The 22,314-nt window shown below is 34.8% G+C and overlaps 1 protein-coding gene across 1 annotated transcript in view; it reads left to right on the top strand.

Moving 5' to 3' along the window:
• The window catches only part of WDHD1 (WD repeat and HMG-box DNA binding protein 1), a 58,982-nt gene that overhangs the window by 2,528 nt on the left and 34,140 nt on the right, over positions 1 to 22,314 (top strand). The window contains exons 3-11 of the mRNA XM_065940067.1: positions 5,395 to 5,506; positions 10,220 to 10,371; positions 11,713 to 11,824; positions 11,997 to 12,047; positions 13,074 to 13,169; positions 16,281 to 16,373; positions 17,181 to 17,287; positions 17,505 to 17,646; positions 20,557 to 20,767. Coding sequence (XP_065796139.1) covers positions 5,395 to 5,506; positions 10,220 to 10,371; positions 11,713 to 11,824; positions 11,997 to 12,047; positions 13,074 to 13,169; positions 16,281 to 16,373; positions 17,181 to 17,287; positions 17,505 to 17,646; positions 20,557 to 20,767 — 1,076 coding nt within the window. The remainder of the gene's footprint in view (positions 1 to 5,394; positions 5,507 to 10,219; positions 10,372 to 11,712; positions 11,825 to 11,996; positions 12,048 to 13,073; positions 13,170 to 16,280; positions 16,374 to 17,180; positions 17,288 to 17,504; positions 17,647 to 20,556; positions 20,768 to 22,314) is intronic.

Here is a 22,314-nt window from a genome sequence, read left to right as displayed (position 1 = left end):
TATTAGGAGATATCTGTATTAGTTCCATTGAGTGTGATGGAAGCTTGGACTAGAGTAGACATGGATATGGAAAAAAGAGAATGCATTCAGGAGATGTTTAAAAGGTAAAACCATCAGAATGGATCAGATACTAAGGATGAAGGAGAGGAAAATGTTTGGGATAAAGTGCGTTTCTGAATATTTGGGGAAGTAATTGGCTATTCAGAAATACGCAAAACGTTTGAAATGGAGGTTGTGAAGTGGAGAGAGTGAGTTTGCATTTGAACCTAATTAGTGTAAGATTTCTTTGAGAAATCCAACTGGAGATTTAGTACTTTTGTGCTCAGTCCCTCAGTTGTGTCCAACTCTTTGAGACCCCATGGACTGTAACCTGCCAGGCTCCTCTATCCATGGAATTTTCCAGGTAAGACTATTGGAGTGGGTTGCAGTTTCCTTTTCCAGGGGATCTTCCCGACCTAGGGATCAAGTCTGTGTCTCCTGCATCTCCTGCATTGACAGCTAGATTCTAAACCCCATTGCACCTGGCAGTTAGATAAATGGGTCTAAAGCTCAGAGAAGAAACTTGAGGTTGAGATAGAAATCTGCATCTTTAGGTGATACCTCTTGGAATTCAGAATTGAGATCCTGGCTAGAAATCTCAGTGTGGGGGTTGTCAGTATGTAAATGATATTTAATGCTATGAACTTGGATGAGATCACCTTGGAAGGGAGTCTTTTTTTTTTAATTATGAAAGTATGATAATACGTTTACAGCAGACTTGGAAAATACAGAACAAAATAACATAGTTCCTCTATGTACTACAGTTTTTTTTTAGGTTAGATAAATTAAGATTTTTAGTTGGATTTCCAATATCAAACTCTCAAAAATTAATAGGATGAATAGACAGAAAAGTAGAAGTATATAGTAGACCTGAAAAGCGCTTTGAACCAATTCAACATAATTAAGATTTATACAATTTTCACACAACAGCAGGATACAAATTCTCTTCAAGTTCACATAGACTGTAAACTGGAGACCCTGGAACATATCCAGGGACATAAAACAAGGTACAAAAATTACATGGTCTGAAGGTTTTGAAATCGTATAGAGTCTGTTCTCTTATCACTGTGGGATTATGTTAGAAGTCAGTATCAAAAGATATTTGAAAATAACCCACATATTTTCAAGTGCAATGTGGCATTTACCAAGAGAGACCTTTGACTTAAGCCATTGAAAGCCTCAAAAAAGACTGAAAAAAACGCATGACAGTGATTGCAGAGAAGAAAGCATTGAAATGAGAAATTAATATCAAAGATACTTAAAAAACCCCATGTATTTGGAAATTGTCCACTTTTAAATGATGGGTGTATCTAAGAAGCTATAACAAGGAATATTAGAAAATATTTATAACAATACAAATGAAAAGAGGATTTATCAGAATTTGTTGCATGTAGCTGAAGCTGCTCAATGCAACTAAATACAATGTAGAATCTTGAATAAGGCATGAAAACAATGGACACTAGCATAAAATTTTGTGAAATTTAAATAAAATTTGTACTTTCTAATACTGTGTCACATGTTATTTATTTTTTTTACAACATAGTATGTCTTTATATTCTCAGAATTGGATTAGAAGTTTCAAGCGTCATTCAAATTTTTTTTTAAATCACAGATAATAAGCTTTCTAGACTTTTAGCACTAATACTGGATGCTAGAGTAAACAAGTGGAATCAAAATGTCATAAATTTTTTAGTTAGGCAAAAATTCATAAGTTTTCTAATATATATATTATACATATATATATACATACATATAATATACATATATATATAGGTATACAAATACTACATTTGATAAAGGTTTGAGAAAGAACAACAAAAAGGGAAATTAGAAATCATATATTAACTGAAATGGGTGTACTGAATATGAATTAGAAAAAGTGAAGGATTGAGGTCCTGGCTGGAAATCTCAATGTGGGAGTTGACAATATGTAAATGAGATTTAATGCTGTGAACTTGGATGAAATTATCTAGGTAGGGAGTGAATGTATTTTTTTTTTTTAAGAGGTTGTAGGTCTAAGGCCTGGGCACTCCAGAATATTAGGATATCAAGTAGGAGAAGGAGTTATAGCTAAAGAAAATAAGAAGGGATTGCAAGGAAAGTAGAAAATCAAGAGACAAGAATGGTATCAGTAAGCCAAATAAATATTTTAAGACAGAGGAAATACACTATGGCAAATTCTACTGGTGGGTCAAGTTGAGGGTATTTTTATTTGTTTGGTTTTTTAATGGAGTGGTAAGAATAAAAGCTTTGTTACAATGGATTTAGGAGAATAGAAAAGGATTGGAGTTTATGAGGATGACACTCAAAGAATGAGAGTAGTGGAATAGGAATGTGAAGTCAGGAAAGGTAATCTTTAAGGTGAGAAAGATTATAGCATATGTTTCAGTGGAGAGGAACCAAAAGAGGGTTAAGCCAATATTAGAATAAAAAGAGGGAGAATTGCTATAGTGATGTCTTTGAGTGGATGAGAGGAGCTATGGTATAGTAAAAAGCAGGAGAGATTGCCCAAAGATAGGCGCATGGTCAGTTTTATAGAGGAAAGGAGCACCTAGAATCAATGTGGAGAATGTTTGGATAATTTCTGTAGACTGTTTCTGTTTTCTCAGTGAGATAGGAGATAAAGTCATCAGTTGAGAATGGACAGGAGGTAGAGCTTTGAAGAAAGAAGAGTAGATATGAGATAGATGGTTAGTAGAGAGGGTAGTTTGAATGAACTAGGGAAATGTAATTGGATTACAGGGCAGCATTAAAGGCCTAATTCAAATTAATAGTTACGAATTTAAATTGGGATGAAATAATCTGGTTCTGTGTTTTCTCCAGTTCTGTTTAGCTCTGTAAGTGCAAATTTATTAATAAGCAGTGAGTTGGATGTTTAACCACAGTTGGGTTTTTTTTGGGTAAATAGACAAAGTGAAAGTCAAAGGATTTATTTGAGTGTAACGCAAAGAATTCATTTTAGTGACAGTATGGATCTAAATCAGATTAGGAGGTATGTGAGAATTTTGAGGGAATGAGAAACAGTGTAAAGGTACTTTCAGTAGATTGTAGATAGAATTGTAATAGAATTTTAAAATTATTGGAGTTAGGATATTAAGGATATAAGGTGAAACAGTAAGTGATTAAGATGCTTGAAACAGATTATGAATCAATTGCAATGTTGATAAAGACAAGATCTAGACTGTGACCATTTGAGTCTGAGATAGGATGGAGGACAAGATCAAGTATCAGAAGGTTTCATCTACATGGATATTGAAAATACAGAATTGCAGTAGGAATAGTGTTAGAGAATAACAAGGAGCCTTCTGCTAAAAATCGTTAGGGAACAAGGGATTTCTCTTGAAGAATTTGTAGGTGGTCTGATGACAGTTTCAGGGTTTTTTGTTTTTTTTTTTTCTTTAGAGAGTAGGGTGTGGCAATAGAATGGACAGGGTAATAACATAGGGTCCCAGAGGGATGTAGAAAAGAAGTCAGCCACCACTTAAGAGGGCTGAAGAGGAAGCAGTGTTCTCAGAGGAGTGTTCAGAAAAAAGCTGATTTTGCTGGTTCCTGACCGTGAATCTCATGAGGCCCGATGGAAGGGTTAGGGAGGGGTGGTTAGATTAGGGAAAGAGCCTTACTGTGGGAGAGAGGATAAAGGCGTGATAGAATTAGTCCTTTGCTTAAAAACTTACAGGGGATTTCTTCATTTATCATCTACCTAGGACACCTTTGAGAATGGGGAGAAGGGTTTCAAAGTAAAGTACAGTTTTTTGAATTAGTGATTGGCAGATTATTCTTTTTAATAGATCTGTAACATATTACTATTCAAAAACTATTTCAAGACAATTTTTTTGTAAAAAAATTTGTGACAAAACATAAGAAATTTTTTATCAGTTAACACCTATTGTCTTTGAAAAGAGGTGTTATGTTACATCAAGAAAGTGTTGGAAAGGGAGAGATGGATTATCAGTGGTTGTCTTGCAGTTTTACCTACATGTTGAGGTTAGAACTCTATTCTTGGCACTTGTTACACCACGCACAAGATCATGGCAGAAACTGAAAGGGAAAAGAAGTCTGTCAAATTCACCAATTTTTACATAACTAGTACTAATGTGTTTTAAAGTGAAAAATTAGGACAAATTTTGATGCAACTAATATATTTTAAAGCAAAAAATTAGGATAAATGCCAAATCAGCTGGGTGCATAAATCAAGAACGTCCAGGGCAAACTGAGACTTAGAGTCCTCTTATTTATTTTTTATAGAACCGAATCCAAACTCCTTACTCTCGCCTTAAAGTCAATCTACTTTTTTCCCCCTCAATTTCCTGGCTGCCTGCTCCATGTAAACTCCCCTATGCTCTACTAGCTTCTTATTTTGATTCGTGTAGTAGTGTCTGTTTGAAACTGTCCTTTTTACCAATTTCAGCATATCCAGTCCTACCTGTCCTTTTCTTATGAACCCTTCTGACTTTCCAAGTGGAAATTAATTTTTTTCTTCTGAGCATCCATAGTTTTGTTTTTATTTTTGGCTGTGCTGGGTCGTCATTGCTGTGTGGGCTTTTCTCTGGTTGTTACTAGTAGGGGCTACTCTCTAGTTGTGCACAGACTTCTCATTGTGGAGCCCTCTTGTTGAGGAGCATGGGCCTCAGCAGTTGCAGCATATGAACTCAGTAGTTGCTGTTCTGGGTTCTGGAGCACAGGCTTAGTAGTTGTAGCGTGTGGGCTTAGTTGCTCTGCTGCATGTGGGTTCTTCCTAGATCAGGGATCAAACCTGTGTCTCCCGCATTGGCAGGTGGCTTCTTTACCACTGAGCCACCAGGGAAGCCCCCATCCATAGTTTTTTATATGGCTACTCTTTGCAATTTACCGTTTTATTTTTGTATTTTATTTACTGTTGTGTCTAGAGAAGACAAAACAAATGAATAACAGCACTCAGAAAACAAGATTTGAGAGACGACAGATAGCCACTTGAATAATCAGCTTTGGATAATTGAGCTCTTGCATTCATCCATTTATTCATTCAACATTTATCAAAGCTTCTGTCAGAGACTGCTTTGTGCTGTAGGCACAATGGTAATCAAAGTAGACCTGGCCCCTGTTGTTACAGAGAGATTACACATTTCACTTTTCATACATTATTGCAAATATCTAAAGAATTTTATGCCAAGGAGAAACTGTAGAGAACATAAACTTAACATTTTATTTTACAGAATGAGAGGTTAACAGTCCTTGTTATCGAGGTTAATATATGTAAAATAAGGAAACATATTGGCTAATACCTTGATTTTATTAAAAAAGAGATAAAGTAGCATTCCAAAAAAATTAATAAACCTAAAACTGGGTGACTTTTTAATGAGTGTGTTTCCTTCACAGCTGTATTATAACTTGTGGAAGTGATGGTGATGTGAGGATTTGGGAAGACTTGGATGATGATGACCCAAAGTCCATTAATGTTGGAGAAAAAGCATATTCATGTGCTTTAAAGGTATTAAAAAAAAACTACAGCCATTGATATGAAATGACACTGCCATGTGATGTTTGGATGAAAAATGTTTTTTATAGAAGTTCTGAATACAGATATATTTTTTATTTCTCTTATGAAATAATATTTAAAAATGTGTAATAATGCCGTAATTTGCCTAAAATTTTTACAGGTAAAACCTGGGTGTTCTATAAAAAGTGATTAATGGATAGTGACAGTGAGCCAGTTAAAATATATGCAAGAAATTATACCTTATCTTTAGAGTTTTAAATGTTCCTTTTTTCCTTTGAAAATTAACAATATATTTTCAAAATTTTAGCTTACTAATTCACGTAACTTGAGGAATTGTACTGGAAAAAAGGACTGTTTCATTAACTTTTTCAAGATATATACTTATGTCATATTTCTAATGTTTTATTTAAAGTAAATATGGGAATGAGATTTAGATTCCTTGGAGAATGGAGCTATGTTTTCAGAAGGACATTGCAAACTAAGTATCTGAGTTTTTATTTTTGATAAATTTTGAGTTAAGTGTATTGTATTTGGATAGAAAAAAGAATTTTTCTATAGAATTCATGTATTTTTCAAACCTAGACTCATTAAGGTAGATAAGATGGTCTTAAATACTTTAGATATTCTTTTTTAAATAGTCATATAGGATAGAAAATGTCTTCCCAGGAGAAAAATATAAATGACTGTTGTACAATAAATATGAACTAAATCATAGCAAGGTTATGCTCAAAATCCTTCAAGCTAGGCTTCGGTATATGAACCGAGACCTTCCAGATGTATATAAGCTGAGTTTCAAAGAGGCAGAGGAGCCAGAGATCAAATTGTCAGTATTTGTTGGATCATGGAGAAAACAAGGGAGTTCAGAAAGGCATCTGCTTCTGCTTCATTGACTATGCTAAAGCCTTTGATTGTGGATAACAGCAATCTGGAAAATTCTTAAAGAGGTGGGAATACCAGACCACCTTACCTGTCTACTCAGGAACCTGTACGCAAGTCAAGAAGCAACAGTTAGAGCCAGACATGGAACAACTGACTGGTTCAGATTAGGAAAGGAGAATGACAAGCCTGTGTATTGTCACCCTGCTTAAACTTCCATGAAGAGTATATCATGCGAAATGCTGGGCTGGATGAATCCCAAGCTGGAATCAAGCTTGCTGGAAGAAATATCAGCAGCCTCAGATATGCAGATCATACAACTCTAATGGCAGAAAGTGAAGAGAAACTAAAAGCTGCTTGATGAGCGTGATAGAGGAGATTGAAAAAACTGGCTTGAAACTAAACACTAGAAAACTTAAGATCATGGCATCTGGTCCCATCACTTCATGAGAAATGGAAGTGGAAAAAGTGAAAGCAGTGACAGATTTTCTTTTCTTGGGCTCCAAAATCACTGCAATGGTGACTGCAGCCTTGAAATTAAAAGATGCTTTTGCTTGTGGAAGGAAAGCTATGATAAACCTAAAGAGCATATTCAAAAGCAGAGGCATATAGTCAAAGGTCCATAGAGTCAAAGCTATGATTTTTCCAGTAGCCATGTACTGATGTGAGAGTTGGACAATAAAGAAGACTGAACACAGAAGAACTGATACTTTAAAATTATGGTCTGCAGAAGACTTGAGGGTCCCTTGGACTGCAAAGAGATCAAATCAGTCAATCCTAAAGGAAATCAATCCTGAATAGTCATTGGAAGAACTGATGCTGAAGTTAAACTCCTATACTTTGGCCACCTGATGCAGAGTGGACTCATTGGAAGAGACCCTGATGCTGGGCAAGATTAACGACAAAAGGAGAAGGGGATGGCAGAGGATGAGATGGTTAAATAGCATCACGAAATCAGTGGACGTGAATTTGAGCAGTGCAAACTCTGGGAGATAGTGGAGGACAGAGAAGTCTGGTGTGCTGCAATCCATGGGGTCGCAAAGAGTCAGACACAACTTAGGGATTGAGCATCAACATCATTCAGCCCATTAGAAGTCCCATGTTAAGTGCTAAAATGTTTGGCTTTAGGAATGGAATTTATAGTATAGGGTTAGCTGTATAGGGTTGGCCTCAAAGTTCATTCTGGTTTTCCATAATGAGACGAAACTAGTCCTGATGTGGTGAAGCCACAGAGTGCAGGCCATGTTCTACCCAGCTCATGGCTCTTGTGGGGAGAAGAATTCCCTCATGGAAATAACAGAAATCACTCAAGGCTTGTGGCAAAGAGAGTTTATTGAAAAGGAGCAGAGAAAGTTTCTGACACAGACATCAGAAGGGGGTAGAGAAAACACCCCTGTCATCAGTTTGAGCAGAGCGTTACATACTTTTAATTAGTCACTAACAATAGATCAAAAGACTGTTTCAAGGTTGTAAAAGCGCTATTGGAGCTTTTTTCCCCCATAACATACATCTTGAGATAACACCAGCACAGGATTAGCTAGGGGGAATGTATTCCTACAACATGTCCTTGGGCGAGATATATTGTCACTGTGTAAGTCTTGAGGGAAAAACAGGTTCTCAGACAAGATATGCGGTTACCATTATAATTAATAACGTGGAGTTTAAAAAAAGAAGAAAAAAATACTCATGAGCAAAATGTATTGTTTGTGGAGTCTGCGTGACTAGATGGTTTAAGGCAGAAGAATATATAAAGAATGTTGGTCTCCTCCTCCTCCTTGAGGGTCCTTGGACTCCCTATCAACCTGCCTAAGCTTTAGCAGTCTCAATAACAACATAAATAAAAGCCTGAATGAACTTTTTGGCCAATCCAATACTTCAATGAAAAGATGCTTCCAAATAGCCATGCAAAGTTGGCAATTTTACAATGGATTTTGTTTAAAGCATAATTGGTTATAAGGAAAATGTAATTAGGTGCTTTAATTGAGAACAAAGCAGGAAAAAAGTATCACCCTCCAAAATAGTAAAAGTGGGATGTATCAATGTATCTGTGAGTAGTTAACTATTGTTAATACTTGCCTAGTATTTTACATTGTCTTTTTTTTTCTGGGAAAATCAAAGCTCAGAGGAAGGTCAAATGGCTAGTAAGGAACACAGTGGGCCCAAGTCATCCTTTACTGGGATTAGTTCCTCCCTAATGTGCCTAGGAAAAGAGTAGTCTTGACCTGATCCAGAACACAGCTCTGATCCTTTGCATGGTTCCTTTTTTTTCTTTCATTTTTACTAGTTGACATTATATACTGGTAGTGAGTTGATTTCTTAGTAGATTTGTTTGAAAATGACTTCAAAGCAAGGCCTTTATTCCGGGCTTGCAAGGGAGTTAGTGTAGTTATGTATTTTAACATTTTCACATGAATAGAGGGCTAAAGTTGTGTTAAACAGCTACCAAGATTCTTTACTGGAGATAACTGAGGATGCTTAGTATTCTACTAAGAAATCTGTCTGCAAAGTAAAGAATAACCAGGTTGCAGAATTTCTGTCCATGCACATAAATAAATAGTTGGTTTGTTTTTTTTTTTTAAATAGTTGGTGTTTTAACTGTTTGGCCACAGAACACTTAGCACCATCAGTGTTGTGTTGAGTTGGTTATAGTTTTTTGTTAATTCTCTTATTGTTTTCACATTTAAATTATTGTTAGCTTATCTTCAACATTGTCAATTTAGTTTTTTGTGAGTTTTTAATTATATACAGTAGTTGCAAACAGGCATAAACAGTATTTTTCACCAGTGTTCCAGTAATTGAACTCAGAGGTGTTTATCACAGTTCAAATTTGAATTGTCTGTACTGTTGTTTGAACAGATGGATACATGTCCCCAAATACTGCTGTATGGTAACTTGCCATTGTATTACCAGGTTCTTCTCCCATTAGAATGGGAGCAGTTGCTGCAGATAAGCTGAGAGGTCCTAAGTGGTGCAAATATGGCTAAGACCTATTGCTGTAGGGTAAAGTATGTTCATTAACAAACTTGAGTAGTTTGTGTCTTTTGGCAGTTGTTATTTAATATAAATTAATAAACTGACCGTATGATATTTTAAATTGTATGTGGGGTTGGTAGACTAGGTCTCGCCCATCAGGACTTAATTCTTCCTGGATAAGTAGTAAAAATTAAGGTGGTAGGGCAGATCCTTAACCTTTTATGATTCTTAGCTAAAAGCTCTGCAGAACAACGGTGTTTGCTGATCATATTCAGATCCTAAAATTTTCTATTTATTCAAGTGTTTTTATAATACTAGATGAACACTGCACTTCCATTACAGGGGACCTGGGTTCAATGCCTGATTAGGGAACTTAGATCCCACTACTATGTGGCGTGCTTAAAAAAAATGGAGCAGTGAATTCTGCATTTAGACTTTACCCTGTTCCAAAAAGACATCTGATGTTTGTTTTCTGGAAACATAGGGCAACACTGATAGTATTTCCATTGTGCTGTTCCCTCACTGAGACTAGCTATGTTTTCTTGTCAGAGTCTCTTTTTTTGTGACATTTGGGAATCCATAAAACACTATTTAATTATTTTTCTTGGCAGAAGTACAAGAAAAATCAGAGGCTAAAAGTTGGGCTGATGAAGGGGAATTAAATTTTCTAAAGACAGCATATAAGTTTCTCTCGCTAATAGCTATTTCAGAAAAGTTGTACATTGAGTGATTATTTTTCTTTTAACATGGATTACATTTGTAAATTTGTGGTTGTTGTTTTTTATAGGATTTTTAACTATTGAGGGACTCCCAATTAATTCATTTTTACCAGTGTTTCTTTTATTTTTCTTCTAGAATGGAAAATTGGTCACTGCAGTATCTAATAATACTATTCAAGTGCACACGTTTCCTGAAGGAGTTCCGGATGGAATATTGACTCGCTTCACCACAAATGCAAACCATGTGGTCTTTAATGGGGATGGTACAAAAATTGCTGCTGGATCTAGGTAAGGCTCTTTGGTATCAGAAAATGAAACGATATTAGGACAAAATGGCCTCGTTGATTGGATTCAGAGTAACATTTTCAGGACTCTAGTCCTTCTTTGTTGTTTTTATTTAATTATTATATTTTAGTCTTTTTTTCCAGTAAAGGTTTTTGATGATAAACTTTTGCTTCTTTGTGAATTGAGATATATTGCTTTGTTGACAGCCTGCTAAGTAAATATTGGAAAAGACTGAGTAAACATGATAATCGAATACAAAATTTTAAAAATTATTTTAGATAGAACCTAGACTGTACAGTTAGGATTTTTGTTTCTCTTGATGCTTATTTGTCATAAGAAGAAAGTGTAATTGGTGAATTGCTGAATTGGAGTAAAAGGCCTAGTGCTTTTCATTTTTTTTAAAGATTTACTTATTTATTTTTTGGCTATGGTGTCTTTGTTGCAGAACACTGACTTTCTCTGGTTGTGGCAAGCGGGGGCAACTGTTTGTTGGGATGAGCATACTTCTCGTTGTGGTGGTTTCTCTTGTCTCAGAGCATGGGCTCTAGGGCGAGTGGGCTTTTAGTATTTTCGGTGTAGGTAGTTGCAGCTCGAGAGCTTAGTTGCTGCACAGCATTTGGTATCTTTCCAGACCAGGGGTCAGACCAGTGTCCGTTGCATTGCAAGGCAGATTCTTAACCGCTGGACCACCAGGGAGGTGCTGGCATAGTGCTTTTAAAAATGATTATTACCGTAATTAGATTAGCAAATAATAGAAGCTTAAGATTTAACTAAGGAAGCCACTTACTAAAAGTATTTGTATTTAACACATAGGAAACCTTGAGTTACTTTTTTTTTTTTCATGTTTGCTATTTATATTTTATTTTTTTTATTTTTTATTTTTTTGGGTTTTGTCATACATTGATATGAATCAGCTATAGAATTACCCCATCCCGATCCCCCCTCCCACCTCCCTCTCCACCCGATTCCTCTGGGTCCTCCCAGTGCACCAGGCCCGAGCACTTGTCTCATGCATCCCACCTGGGCTGGTGATCTGTTTCACTATAGATAATATACATGCTGTTCTTTCGAAACATCCCACCCTCACCTTCTCCCACAGAGTTCAAAAGTCTGTTCTGTACTTCTGTGTCTCTTTTTCTGTTTTGCATATAGGGTTATCGTTTTTATAGCATCTTTATAGAGTAAAACTAAAAGGTAAGTTATTAGATATGGGTGCCAGATTTCACATGTTGCTACAAAGAAATGACGGCATTTACTCTTGTGTTTTTGAAATATTTGGGTCATAGCTTTTGAGAGCCTTTTGCATGGACATTTATTGATATACATTACTCTTTTTGTTCTTAGTGACTTTCTAGTCAAAATTGTGGATGTGATGGATTGCAGCCAACAGAAAACATTTCGAGGACATGATGCCCCTGTTTTAAGTCTTTCCTTTGACCCTAAGGACATCTTTCTGGTGATCATTTTTTCCCCTCTTTTTGCATTTCTTGGTGAATTTATGTTTAAAGCTGTAAGAAAATTAGCATAAAATTTCATGCAACTGATAAAAGCCTGTTTATCAGTTGAACCAGTTTCCATATAGTATTATGGCTCTAACTATAGAGAAATCTATTGTTTTATTCCTGCAGGCATCAGCTAGTTGTGACGGATCTGTCAAAGTGTGGCAAATTTCAGATCAGGTAAACTTATCAATTTGAATTTAAAACTGTTTGCCTATTTGGTTATATATTGGGTGTTACATAATGTATTATTGGGCCAAATTAGTAATTCTTTTCCTTCTTAGTTCGTTTCTTTTCAGTAGCATAAAATACTGGTTTTGTGATTGAATTCCACAGTAATCTATTCAAAAGTATATGTTGAAGACTAATTGATTTTGTACCCAATCACAATGAAATTGTAGATTTATATTTCATTTTTAGGTTTGGTAAGTCAGTAGGGGAAATTTGATCATTATATGTTTACAAACTAATTACCATATTTTGGTCCCTAGATGTTGGGGATTTGAAAATAAGACATGGGCCACACTTGACTTCGAGAGTCACACAATTTATTCTAACCCAGCCTGGTAGTAGTTTTAAAAGAGGTATGAAGAAAGTGCTTTCTGGATTGGCAGAAGGAACAATTAATTCTTCCTGAGGCAATCAGAGAAGGCTTGGCATTTGTGGGGATGATGTGGCTGATGAGAAAAACATCCCCCACAAATATGCTTCAGCTCATAACCACAGTCTCTTCCCTCATGTTTGAACTGTTTGAAAGAATTGACTTTGACAGCTTGACATTTTACAGTAGATCTCTCAAGTTTCTTTTCATAGTTACTTTAAGATTTTAATGTACTGGGGGTTTCTGCTTGTGTTTATTCAGTGAGTATATTGTTTGCTTATTCTACATAGGAAATACTCTTATTGAGTTAGTTATTTAAGACTTGTGCTCTTTGTAATTCTGAAAAACTTAAAGAAACTTAGGTAAATTGAATACTGTATTATAATTAGGTTAAAGTGAATTAAGTTGCTTTTTTCTGAGCGATATATCAGTTTCAAGAAACCACTTATTAAATGTATTTAGTGCTGCTTATCTTTTGGGGAGAATTTTCATAAAGGGAAATAAATTTTTATTTTGCATTTTATTTTTCATTTTTATTTATTTAAAATGATTATTTTTCAGTCAGAAGACTTTTGAGTTTTCCTGTTTGTTTTTTTTTAAATCAGACATGTCCTATTAGTTGGCCAGTGCTACAAAAATGCAATGATGTGGTAAATGCAAAATCAATCTGCAGACTTGCTTGGCAGCCAAAAAGTGGGAAGGTGAGTGACTCCTATTTTTCAACCTTTGTTTTACTTGTATGTTTCAGTCCTTGTAGTCTTTGAGTGTAAGAATAGTTTTTTTAATTGTAACTATTTTGTTTATTCTGTAAATTTTAGAGCTCAAAGCCAATTAATTATTATTGAAAAGTTTAAGAAACATTTCAAGTTTTGTCTTTTTTTCTATTTTTTTCCCCTTTATTTTTCTAAATGAAACAGTGTGGAAACAGTCTTGTTATGTCAACTTTTACTACTAGTGTTTAACATTTTGGGGGTACTTGCTGATACAGTTAGACAATGGAAGGATATGAGACATTTGAAAGAAGAGAAGGAGAATGTTTGTATACAAGAAAATGCTTGTATCCCAAGGAAATCAACTGAGGGAAAAATATTACTGATATGAAAATTCAATCAGGTAATTTGAAGCAAAATTAATATATGAAACCAGTAACAGTCCTGTATACAAACAGCAGCCATTTAGAAAATATGGCGGGAAAAGATAAAATAACTTGGAGTAAACTCCAAAAAATATGTAAGAGCCAAATAAAGAGAAACATGCTACCCAGAAGAGTAAAAGAAAACTTCAGAAAAAAATTTATCCCATTCTTTTTTCTAAGTTACTTATTTATTGAGGAATAGGTGATTTACAATGTTATGTTAGTGTCAGATGTACAACATAATGATTCAGAATTTTTGTAGATTGTATTCCATTTAAAGTTACATAAAATATTGGCTGCATCCCCTGTGCAAGATATCCTTTTAGCTTATTTATTTTATACAATATAGTTTGTGCTTCTTAATCTCTAGCCCCTCTTTTGCACTTTGCCTCTCTTCTCAGTGGTAACCACTAATTTGTTCTTTTTATCTGTGAGTCTGTTTCTGTTTTATTTATTCATTTCATTAACTCATTTTATTTTTTAGATTCCAACTGTAAGTAATAACATACAGTATTTGCCTTTCTCTGACTTATTTCACTAAGCATAATACCTTCAGGTTTATCCATGTTGTTGCAAATGAAAATACATAGAAAAGTACATTAAAAAATATATCCCATTATTTGAAATGAATTTTTGATATTATGATATCAGTTATTACCTAAACTATTTATAGTCTTGAAAACATTCAATATAAAATATCAGTAAGATGTTTAGGGGGATCAAATAACTTATTCTAAAGCCATATGGACAACTAAAAGTTTTGAAAAAGAGAAGTGGTGAAATCTAGTTAAATCAAATATACAGTGTGCTATGGAAATTAAAAGTTTGCTGCTTACTCATGAATAGATAGGTATCTATTAAACAGAGGTAGATCAAGCATATGTGGGAATGTAGTATATTATAAAGGTGAAGAAAAGGAGATTTAATAAAGGTACAGGCAAAAAGCATAAATACCAGGAGGTGAGAACTTCTGAGAACCATCTTGGGGCCTTCCTATCACATGGTGAGTCTCATTATGTAGATATTTGCTGTATTGTTTTTCAGATTCTCTGTGTATGTGAAAATTTTGAGAAAAAATTTATAAGTTCGGTAATATAAAAAAATATTTCAGTGGCAAAGGACAAATGTAAACTGAGAGCTTGAAATAATATGATAGAGTTAATTTCTTTGATAGTCAAGAGTTCTTATAAATCAGTAAGATCCCAATAAAAAAATGAACAAGGACATTAGCAGACAGTGTATAGAAAAAGATACACAAATGGCTTTTACATATGAAAATACATGCAGCCTTTCATACTAAGGACTTCCCTAGTAGCTCAGACGGTAAAGAATGTATCTGCAACGCAGGAGACCTGGGTTTGATCCCTGGGTTGGAAGATCTCCTGGAGAAGGGAATGGCAACCCACTCCAATTCTTGCCTGGAAAATTCTACAGACAGAGGAGCCTGGTGGGCTACAGTCCCCGGGGTTCCAAAGAGTTGGACAGTATTGAGCAACTAACACTTGCTTTCATACTGAAAGAAATACAAATTGAAACATGATCATATGTTTTTCATTTGTCTGATGCTCAAACCTCAAAGGGTTGATATAAACTGTGTGGAAGAGGTTGTGGCAGTTTTTATTGGAATGCATGACTAATCGAACTAGTTCTAGGCATATATTCTATAGATATATTTGCACATATGCACTATGTATCACATATGGCAAAAATGTTTTATCATTATTTGTAGTAGCAAAAGATTGTAAACATCCTAATTGTTCTTTAATAGAGAACTAGTTAAATTGTGGTATTTATTCCTGGGAGTGGAATACCCTGCAACTGTTAGAATGAGGCATATCTGTGTCTTCACAAGGAATAATCAATCTTTAGAAATACTAAAACATCAGGCTATAACGCTGTAGATATAGATAGTAGATAGAATGCTACTGTTTATTGTTTCTATTTGCATATATGTACATAATGCATTCATGTATAGCCTGTACTTAAGTTCTTTGCTTTTGGGAAGTAGAAATAGGATTAGGGATTAGAGAGACTTTTCAATGTATACCGTTTTGTGTCATGTAAACTTTTATGAGTACATTCAGCATTAAAGTGATAGTTGAGAAATCTGGTATGTATTTTTCTTTGCTTATGAAACATTAAAATTTTAAAAACAAATAAAGTATTTTTTTGGTAAGTGTGAAAAGAATATGTCATTTTCTACTAATCTGTTTCTTTGGAAGAATACGTAGGAAGATAAGTTTCCTTTTTCTAAGATACACAAAAGTATTGTGGCTCCCTTCTCTCCTTCCAGCAAGTGAGATGAATTTTTAAAAAATTTTTTGTTTGGCCACACGTTGCGACCAAGTGTTAAACTTGAGCCCCCTGCAGTGGGAGCACACATTCTGAACCACTAGACTACCAGGAAAGTCCAAGATGAATTTCTAGATCCAAAGTGCTTATATGCCTTAAGAAATGGTATTAAAAATACGAGTATTGTAAGTGCTTTGTTTTTCAGTACAAGCAGTTGAGTGATCATCACCCATTCTTTGCTTATTAGGATTTTAAGTAACCTTCTGAGTTTGGTTACTTGCCAATTAAAATATAGCTTTGCTCTTATTTGGATGAATTTTCTGCTTTTTTTTCCTGTTTAAACCTAATGTAAACTTTTACTTAAATCATTTATCTTTCCTAATAGTTACTGGCGGTTCCTGTGGAAAAATCTGTTAAGTTATACGGAAGAGAAACTTGGAGTAACCAGTTTGATCTTTCAGATAATTTCATCTCTCAGGTAGGTTTTGTAAGTGATACTTTCAAGAGGCTAATGGGAATATTTACTGCATACTTTGCTTTAATACAATTACAGTTAAATATTGTTGGACATGGAGAATAATTCCATCTTCCGGCCCTCAGCCTTTCTTCAGTTAGCCAATAATTGGACAGTAGATAAGTCTTTGTTAGGTCCTATTTGACCATTCTCCCTTGTGAATTTTGATAAGAAAATCTTTTAACTTGTAAGAAGTCAAACGCCTAGCGTAGTATTAGAATAGGTAACTCTCACATTATTAGTAGTAAGCATTTATTGTTAAGTGAATTTCATTGAGACTTGTTTATTAGACCCTGGAATTTTAGAACAGGAAAGGTTGTTAAGTCTATGTCTCTCTCTCTTTCTCTCACCCCCTCACCCCTTTTTTTCTCATGCTACCCATTTTGAAGTTAGGAAATAGAGGCCCAGTAGGTCAGCAATTATGCTTCTTAGTATGACTCATTTCACTTCCTGGTTCTTCATCTTGATGACTGCTAAGAGGATAACTTGTGTTGTCTCTCCAGGATAAAAGCATTTCTTAGACTCTGTTTTTAAAATTGTACTAGTGTAATTTTCTGATGATAAACAAACTAGTAGCTGCTATTACTTTGTTAAATATTGCAGGAAAAGAACATGAAAAAATAAGTAAACTTTGTCTTGCCATTTGTATATCAGATTTAAATAAAAATTGGATATAATAAGGATTGTAAAATTTTGAATTTGGTAATAAAAAGAGTTTTTTAGTTTCAAATTATATAAAATGGTTATTTATTAATTGTTTTTCTTTGCTAGACACTGAATATAGTAACCTGGTCTCCTTGTGGACAATATTTAGCTGCAGGGAGTATTAATGGTTTAATTATAATTTGGAATGTGGAAACCAAAAATTGCATCGAAAGGTATGATTAAGTAAATATTTTGTCTCTTTTTTGCTTATTTTTATTAGATTTTTGTTTGTTTTATTATTAAGCATTTCAAATTTGTGATCACTAGATTGTTAAAATGCACACTAATAGATACGTTTATCAAAACTTTGCTAAATAAAATTTACCTACAGAAATGGATAGCTTATGTTTTTCTTGACAAGGTTTTAAGAGCTTACGTTTTAATTTTTAGGGTGAAACATGAGAAAGGTTATGCAATTTGTGGCCTGTCATGGCATCCTACTTGTGGCCAAATAGCTTATACTGATGCAGAAGGAAATCTGGGACTCCTGGAGAATGTTTGTGACCCCAATGGAAAGATGTCAAACAGTAAGGTAATAAGTAACAGGGTCGAACAGTTTTTCTTCAGTCTTTCTGTGGTCATATGAATTTGGGAAACACTGCAAAGTGTTACTTTCTTTGAAAATTATAATTTATGTTGTTAGAAGTTCAGTAATGCTCTATCACAGAACTGTTTAAACTTGTTTTATCCTAATGTTTCACAAATATATTTTCCTAAGAAACTTTTTTCCCTCCATACAATGTCCATTAATATTCCGTGGCTCTCCAAGAAATGCCTTTGTGAAATACTGCTTTAGTATTCTTGTGTTCTAAGAATTTTTAGTTAAATGTTTTATAGATGAAAATTAGAGTTAATAGCTGTAATTTAGTTTAACCTAAAGTTTTTCTGTCCTGACTTAGCCTCAACTCTCAAAGCTTGTTTTATGTATGCTCGAATACTTGATACCTGAAAGCCCTACTAAAACTACTGAGTTTTATTTTCTTAGATTGATTTATTGATCTTTGGCTATGCTGGGTCATTTCTGCTTTCTCTAGTTGCAGCGAGTGAGGGCTGCCCTCCGGCTGTGGTACATGGACTGTAGTGGTGGCGGCTTCTGCTGCAGAGTGCAGGCTCTAGGAGCACAGGCTCAGTAGTTAGGGATTTCTGGCTTAGTTGCCCCGTGACGTGTGGGATCTTCCCAGACAGGAATCAAACCCAACCCAGCCCAATTGCACCCAGTCAAACCCAATCCAATTCTTAACCACTGGACCACCAGGAAATCCTGACAATTTTTTTAAGTGCATGATCTCATAAAGGAGATAGTTGAAATGATGATAGTAAAAAACTAAAAAATCTGGAAGCTGGAAAATAGAAGGACAATTAGAAACTAGATTGAACTTCTCAAAAAGCTGAGTCCTAAGACTGCAATGGGGGTCAGCTGAGGTGCCATTTAGCTTGCTTGGCTTAGTCCCCAAAATTTGGAATTTGGTAACCCTAGGTATGTAAAAGTGGAGCTGAAAACAGGAGGGTTGATTTAATAAGCAAGTAGATCCCTTCAGTATCAGCAGCAGTGAGCACAGCTAGGTAATTGTCCTCCCTCACCCCTGTGTACATTCTGGAAGAAAGCTGATTTGTTCTCTAAGTAAGGTTACACTGGGTACAATTGAGTGGTGTTGGGTGAAGGGGAAATACTGTACTGAAAAAGAATAAATGAAAGTGTATATACTTGAACATTCAAATTTCCAGCTCACTTTTCATACTCGGCTCCCAGAGCATTGTCAGCCAGTCTTACGCTTTTCAAGCAAGAGATTGGAAGATCTTTGGGGGAATCTGTGTAGGGAAAAAGACCAAAACAGAAGAATTTTCTTTCTGAAGTATAGTTGACATACAGTATTATGTAAGTTACAGGTATATAATATAGTGATTCCCAGTTTTTAAAGGAGGTATTCCATTTATGGTTTTTATAAAATATTGGCTATGTTCCCTGTGTTGTATGGCATATCGTTGTAGCTTATTTTTTCTTAGATAGCTTTATTGAAGTACAGTTGATACAAAGTAAACTGCACTTACTTGAAATGTATGATTAGGTAAATGTTGAAACCATAACTATAATCAAGATAGTGAACAAATCCATCATCTGTTTTTATATTAAACCTGCAAAACTGACTATATGTATGTATAACATTGATAAAAACAAAAAGTAAATTGAGAAATAATTTTTAGTTCAACAAGGTCCTGTTGTGTAGCACAGGAAACCTGTGATAAACCATAATGGAAAAGAATATGAAAAAGCATACACATGTGTATAACTGAATCAGCTGAAATTAACACTGTAAATCAACTGTACTCCAATAAAATTTTAAACAATTTAAAAAAATTTTTTTTAATTTAGTTTGTCACTGCTTATAAAACCTTAGCCCTTCTATCTAGAGTTGCCATCTCTCTCCTTTTTGCTTTTGTTCCTCACAGTACATATTTCTGTTACACCACCTCTAGCACTGAGTTGGCCCCTCTGTAAGGAAAAGATTAAAATTCTCATTTTTTATAACAAAGTTAAAAGCAAATGTTTTTGCCAACTAGAGTATGTAAACATTTAGGACTATGGATAAAATAGTTACTAGTTATTTAATTATTCAGTCATATGAACTTAAGAAATATTTTTCTTGTTCTCTCATTTTTTTAATGTCAACTTTCCAGAACACATTTATATGCATTTCTACCTAACAAATTTGTGTTATAGTCCCTTTTAAATCCATTAATGGTGTTCTTACTAGACTTTTATTCCCAGCTATGTTTTTCCTTTGACTTAACATTGTATGGTTTTTATTCATTCTATATTAATAATTGTGATCTTTACAACATAACTGCTTACTGCTCACTTTTTTAAGTGATTTCAAAAATTTTCTACAGTGACATTCAGTATTTGCAATATATTCATATTCCTAGGAATCAATGATTAATGTTGAGTTTAATTGCCACTTTTGATTTTCTATTGGTTCTGTTTACTGCGATAAGCATCAAAAAATTTCCAAAAATATCCCCAGAACAAGCTTTAACTGAGGTCATTTAAACATCTTTCCTAAGCAGTATCTTGTTCAAAAAGAAAATAACTGAGAGAATATCTCATAGTGAGAGACTTTGTAAGGACTCAGAGGTGACTCTTTTCTGGGTAATGATTGTGAGGAATAAAATCTTGCTTTATATTTGGATATACACATGTATTTCTTTACGTGTCTGTCTTATACTTCCACCTTATCTATAGACTATAAGGCATTTAAAGTAAGGACTAGGTTTTTCATAATATAAATGACAGTCCTCATAAATATATTTGCTAATTATTTTTACCAAGGCATTTGCTTACTCAGTAGAGTTTATAGGTATATGTTAAAAGGTTGCCTTTTGAGTAATTGTGTTTATCTTAATAGTTCACTACTACTTTCTTATTTGTATTAATTTGTTGAAGGTGTCTAGCAGAGTAGAAAAGGATTATAATGATCTTTTTGATGGAGATGATTCAAGTAATGTTGGTGGCTGTCTAAATGACAATGCAGTCAAAACCCACTCGTTTTCAAAAGGAATTGTAAATGATGAGGAAGATGATGATGACCTTATGCTGGCTTCAGGTCGTCTTAGACAGCGAAATCACATCCTTGAAGATGATGAAAACTCCGTTGGTATGAGTTGACTTTGTGAATGTGATAATCCACCCTGTTGATCAATATTTTTTATTTTTTATTAAAACTATTATTCAGAGTCAGTATTGAGTTGATAAGTAAGGAGTACATCAAAGGCTGTATATTGTCACCCTGTTTATTTAACTTATATGCAGAGTGCATCATGAAAAATGCTGGACTGGATGAAGTACAAACTGAAATCAAGATTGCCATGAAAAATATCAATAACCTCAGATATGCATATGACACAGCCCTTATGGCAGAAAGCAAAGAAGAACTAAGGATCCTCTTAATGAAAATGAAAGAACAGAGTGAAAAAGTTGGCTTAAACCACAACATTCAGAAAACTAAGATCATGGCATCTGGTCCCATCACTTCATGGCAAATAGATGGGGAAACAGTGAGAGACTCCTTTTGGGAGGGCTCCAAAATCACTGCAGATGGTGACTGCAGCCATGAAATTAAAAGGTTATGACCATCCTAGACAGCATATTAAAAAGCAGAGACATTGCTTTGCCAGCAAAGGTCTGTCTAGTCAGAGCTATGGTTTTTCCAGTAGTCATGTATGGATGCAAGAGTTGGACTATAAGGAAAGCTGAGTGCCAAAGAATTGATGCTTTTGAACTATGGTGTTGGAGAAGACTCTTGAGAGTCCGTTGGACTGCAGGGAGATCCAAAGTCCTGGGTGTTCATTGGAAGGACTGATGCTGAAGCTGAAACTCCAATACTTTGGCCACTTGATGCAAAGAACTGACTCATTTGAAAAGACCCTGATGCTAGAAAAAATTTAAGGCAGGAGGAGAAGGGGATGACAGAGGATGAAATGGTTGGATGGCATCACCGACTCAATGGACATGAGTTTGAATAAATTCTGGGAGTTGGTGATGGACAGGGAGGGGTCCTGGCATGCTGCAGTACATGGGGTCACAGAGTCAGATACGACTGAGCAACTGAACTGAACTGATGATTGAGTTGGTAAAATGTTGTTTTGCTATTAAATACGTATGTTGAAAAAGATTTCATCCTTAAAAAAACAAAACAATGATCTAAAGCTTCTGCTTTAGCAATTTAGAAAAAGAGGAAATTAAATCCCAAGCAAGCAGAAGGAAGGAAATAATAAAGAGCAGGCTACAACATGGATAAACCTTGAAAATATACTAAGTGAAAGAAGCCAATCACAAAGCTATAAATTACATCATTCCATTCATGTAAAGTGTTCAGAACAGAGAAATCTGTGGAGACAGAAAGTTAGTGCTTGCATAAGGATGAATAGAGAAATAGTGATAGCTGAGAGGTACAGGGTTTCATTTTGAGGTGATGAAAACATTTTAAAATTGTGCTGATGGTTGCACATTTCTGTGAATATACCAAAAACCATGAAATTACACACTTTAAATGGATCAATTACACGGTATGTCAGTTATATCTCAATAAAGCTGTTAAATTTTTTTTTAAAGAGTAGAAGTCAATGAATTGACAACCAGAAGATATTTGTTGTTGTTCAGGCACTAGGTTGTGCCCAGCTCTTTGCGACCTCATGGACTGCA

Source organism: Muntiacus reevesi, chromosome 7 (assembly GCF_963930625.1).
Source record: "Muntiacus reevesi chromosome 7, mMunRee1.1, whole genome shotgun sequence".
NCBI classification, from domain to species: domain Eukaryota; kingdom Metazoa; phylum Chordata; class Mammalia; order Artiodactyla; family Cervidae; genus Muntiacus; species Muntiacus reevesi.
The sequence above is the reverse complement of the archived record's forward strand: the minus strand, read 5'-3'. Positions and strand labels throughout refer to the sequence as shown.